Here is a 4,868-nt window from a genome sequence, read left to right as displayed (position 1 = left end):
ACCCAGTAACACCAGATTCCAAGATGGATAATCAAGGTTTAAGAAGTATGGAGAATTCCACTGTTATCTCTTGGGAAGTATATGGGGAGGACAGGAAATTCAAACTTACAACTATTCTCAATTTCTTAAAGAATTAGTATGTATAGTAGCAAACTAAATTTGTTTTATTTTTTTTTAAAGATTGGCACCTGAGCTAACAACTGTTGCCACTTTTTCCCTTTTTTTCCCTGCTTTTTTCTGCCCAAACGTCCCCAGTGCACAGTTGTATATTTTAGTTGTGGGTCCTTCGAGCTGTGGCATGTGGGAGCCACCTCAACATGGCCTAAAGAGCAGCTCCATTTCAGCGCCCAGGATCCGAACCCTGGGGCGCCGAAGGGGAGCTTGAACTTAACCACTCAGCCACGGGGCCCGCCCCTAAATTTATTCTTGAAAAATGATTATCCACTCACAAGTTTTTAACTGGATCATACTTGCACATAGGAAATATATCAGCAGAAAAAAATTCCAAAAACTAGTGCATTGCTATTCATACACCAGCCTCCATTTCAAGTAACCTAAAATATTTAAGAATAAATATTTAGGGTGCAATTACCTTTGTAAATCCTTGTCCTACAGACTTTGGGAAATATAAAATTAAAAACTGAAAGTATTTATAAAGGCTTAAATGTAATAGAGATTTTTATATGAATAAAATAAAAATAATTCAAAAAAGAGTCTACTAAGTATAGAGAATGTGATAGAGTCATAAAATCAACAAAGTGTGGATGGATGAGATGCATTTTGGGGATGAGAATGAGACAATGCTTGTTGAAGAAAGTGACCTTTATAGTTTCCATTGACAGGAATGTTTAAGCATAATTATGAATAACAGTTAAAAAGTAGAGAGAACCTAAATGTCCATTAACTGATGAATGGATAATGTACCTTATTCATAAAATGAAATATAATTCAGTCATAAAAAAGGAAATTCTGAAAATGCTAAAACATGGATGAATCTTGAAAACACTATGCTAAGTAAAAGAAGACCACTATCAACAACCCCCCCCCCAACACACACACATATTGTATAATGCCAAGATCTGAGCTGTCCAGTATAGGCAATCTCATACAGTCAGGAAGCAGATTGGTGGTTGCCAGGAGTAGTGGGGAGGCAAGAAGGGGAAGTGCCTGTTGAGTATGAGTTACTTACCCGAGTGGTGAAAAATGTTCTGGAATTAGATAGTGGTGATGGCTGCACAACTTTCTGAAAATACGAAAAACTAAAGAAGTGCATACATGGAAAGAGTAAATTTTATAGTATATAAAATTATGTCTCAGTAAAATTAGTACCATCAAAGGATAATAATATTCCCAAATGAGTTGGTGAAGGAGAATGCTTCACAAATAGAGTAAACAAAATGAAAAATAGAAAGGAGATGAAAATTACTAAGAAGGGGATCATTTTGTATTTTATTGAATTTCTCCTTTGAGGCAGAGGGTTCAGATTCAGTGTAAATGTGAAGCTCAACACAAAAGTAATTTGCAGCTTTCTTCCTGTCAGATCAACATGTTGACAATAGTGAAGAAATAAGACTCAGTTTTTGGTAAAGTTCTTGCTGTACTCGCAGGGGAAAATACAGAACAAGGAATATAATTAATCCCATGTTAGCATATACTGAAGCCTGTGGGTGAAAGCGTCAGAGATTTAAGTACCACATGCTATCTGGTAAAATAAAACACTATCTGCCTATTTTTCAGCCACCTGTAGCAAATGCAGAAAGACCTACTCATCTCAGGTAGGTTCCTGAGTCTCCAAATTTAAGGAACATAGGGGAAATTTTTGACATTTTTGAAAAAGAAATTTATAAATGATTGATTTTTACAGCTGCTGACACAGTTTAATAAACTCAGCAATCTATCATCAAAAAATTATATTTTTTCTCAGAACAGAACTGACTGAAATTATTAGTATTCACCAAATAGTATTTTAATGATTTTATTTTAATCCAGGGTCACAGGAGAACTGTTTATCACTGGGGAAGTGTGTACATGAATTTAAGTTTTTTTATTTCAGAAATAATTTAGATAGCACCTTACAAATAGCAACATGCATACTCACCTCCATGTGAACCACATGCTATATTTACTTAACTCCAAGAAAAAATAAATTCTCATATATCAACAAATGCATATATACTTTCAAACACGTGACACACATAAATATACAGATACACAAGTAAGAGAAGCCTTTATATCTCAGAAAGATGTATTGTTCATCATTCTATTTACATTTTTTAAATTTAAAACTCCATTTAAAAACCAAAAAGATGCAAATGTATGTGTTGTATTCTCTTGTTTTCACTTCTTTTTAGCACTTTTCTTTGGTCAAGAGAGTCATCTTTGGCACCAGACAACTCCCACAAATAGGGCATGAGTATTGTGACAAAGTAATAAGAATTTCTAGAGGAAAGGTTTAATGGTTATTTCATGTCTCACCAAAAACTAACATAATTTAGACCAGGAACAGTAACATAATCATTTTCATTATTATTCGTTAATGATACTCACTGTTTCTAGAATTAACATCAAGTCTTTTAAGCCAACCATATTGAGGAACGTAACAATGGTAATCATTTTTTGTGTCCATGTGACTATTTTCAGGCTTAGAAAATGCTTAGTCCTACATCTTACAGCCTGGTCCCACTAACATTGTCTCTTCCACATTATTTTGAGTGTAGAATGAGATCTTAATTCATCTAAATCTACGCCAGAGAGAAGAAACTTAAAGTCTGGAGAAATAGAACTTACAGAAATTCACGTATATTATGAATGATATGTACACCAGATAAAAATTTTCCAATATCTATCTCAATTTATTTTTTATCATTCTCAAATACTTAGCAACCCTTCTTTAATTGATGAGTAATTTAATGGGAACATGGCTGAATAATTTTCTGAGCATTAAAAAACAATTACAGAAAGAAATTGTGTTCTCCTGTTCAAATATTTGTGGACTTCTGGAAAAGTTAAAATGTATCTATCATTTTTTTTATTATTTCATCATAAATTTAGGTAAGAACAAAGAGGAATGATTGGAGAAAATTGCTCCTCCTTGAATGGATTCATTTTCTTGGGAATGTCCAATAACCCTGGGATGAAAGTGATCCTGTTTACCATGTTTATAGTTGTTTATCTCATTAATTTTGGGGGAAATCTTGGAATGATTGCTTTAATTAGAATGGATTCCCAACTGCACACACCGATGTACTTTTTCCTCAGCCACCTCTCTTTCTGTGACCTTTGTTATTCCACAGCAATTGGTCCCAAGATGCTGGTGGATGTATTTGCCAAGAACAAATCAATCCCCTTCTATGCCTGTACTCTGCAATTCTTCATCTTCTGTACCTTTGCAGACTCTGAGTGTCTATTGTTGGCTGTGATGGCCTTTGATCAGTACAAGGCCATTAGAAACCCATTGCTCTATGTAGCCAATATGTCCAATCGAGTGTGCTCCCTGCTCCTGGCTGGGGTTTATCTGGTGGGAATGGCAGATGCTTTGATGCACACCTCATTAACATTCCACTTATGCTTCTGTGGGTCAAATGAGATTAATCATTTCTTCTGTGATTTACCACCACTTTTCCTCCTTTCCTGCTCTGATACACAAGTCAATGTGTTGGTATTATTCACCATTTTTGGCTTCGTTGAACTGAGCAACATTTCAGGAGTTCTTGTCTCTTACTGTTATATTATCCTATCAGTCTTGAAGATCCACTCTGCTGAGGGGAGGTTCATAGCTTTCTCCACCTGCGCCTCTCACTTAACAGTTGTGGCAATTTTCCAGGGAACTATTCTCTTCACGTATTTCAGGCCGAGTTCTTTATATTCCTTAGATCAAGACAAAATGACCTCATTGTTTTACACACTTGTGATTCCCATGTTAAACCCTCTGATTTATAGCCTGCGGAAAAAGGATATGAAAGAGGCCCTAGAAAAATTGAGAAGTAAAAGATGGTTTTAAATACTTGTGTGTACACATACACACTCACACATTTAATGATTGTTATTTTCATAAAATTATATAATATGATACAAGAGAAACATAATTTTCTCACATATTTAAATAAATGAGTAAAGCTCGACCACAAGAAAATGTTGCAGTTCCCCAAATCTGTCAAGATTTACCATGGTCTTGAATTTAGTTGTGATCCATCTTTTTGTAGAAAATGTTCCCAAACCTTCTAATTTTGCCACTTTTTTTAGTCATACTTTCACTCAAGCATCATTTCAAGTACTAAGATTTATTGTGTTCACTATGTGCTCTTTGTGCATTTAGATGCTCTGCATTTCAGGATGAATCCAGGAGTTTCTATACTAATAAACTCTATAATGAAGAAAAATAAATAGACGTTACTTAACTAAACACTCAAATAATTCCTAATAAGGCTCAAAACTTTCATAAAGTTCAAAATTGGAGGTTAACAATCTAGAAAAAATGTGAAAATCTAGTCGGTAGAAGAAAAGCTTCCCTGAATGGAAATGAATATCTGAATAGTCTTAGATCTAAAAAGAAATGCGATTTGGGGAGCAGAAAGGATTCTAGAAAGAGAGCCTGACAGGTACAGAAGTCTTCCCGTGGCCGATTTTATAACGTTTTAGCATTAAAGAATCCCAAGGATAGGTTATAAAGAGCAATGTAAAGTGCCTTGATAAATTACATCATTGCGCTGTAATTATTTACTATCGACTCCTCTATCACTTCTTGCAGGAAGCTTCTCTTCAATTCCTCCCCTTTCTCAGCTTTGGTTAAATGTCCCTTTTTATAGTTCACAGACAGCTGTCTCTTTTAAGCATTGTTTTAATACCACCCTGTTCATTCAATCACCATC

General features: G+C 34.8%; 1 protein-coding gene across 1 annotated transcript; it reads left to right on the top strand.

Annotated features, from left to right (window-relative positions):
• The first annotated feature begins 3,067 nt into the window (after window positions 1-3,067).
• LOC138916782 (olfactory receptor 5W2-like) lies at window positions 3,068-4,000 on the top strand. The gene has a single exon (XM_070230396.1). It carries the CDS (start codon window positions 3,068-3,070, stop codon window positions 3,998-4,000), a length of 933 nt encoding a protein of 310 aa, XP_070086497.1.
• Window positions 4,001-4,868: the final 868 nt, after the last annotated feature.

Source organism: Equus caballus, chromosome 12 (genome assembly GCF_041296265.1).
Source record: "Equus caballus isolate H_3958 breed thoroughbred chromosome 12, TB-T2T, whole genome shotgun sequence".
NCBI classification, from domain to species: Eukaryota; Metazoa; Chordata; class Mammalia; order Perissodactyla; family Equidae; genus Equus; species Equus caballus.
Note: the sequence above shows the minus strand (reverse complement) of the source record. Positions and strands in the feature narration are given on the sequence as shown.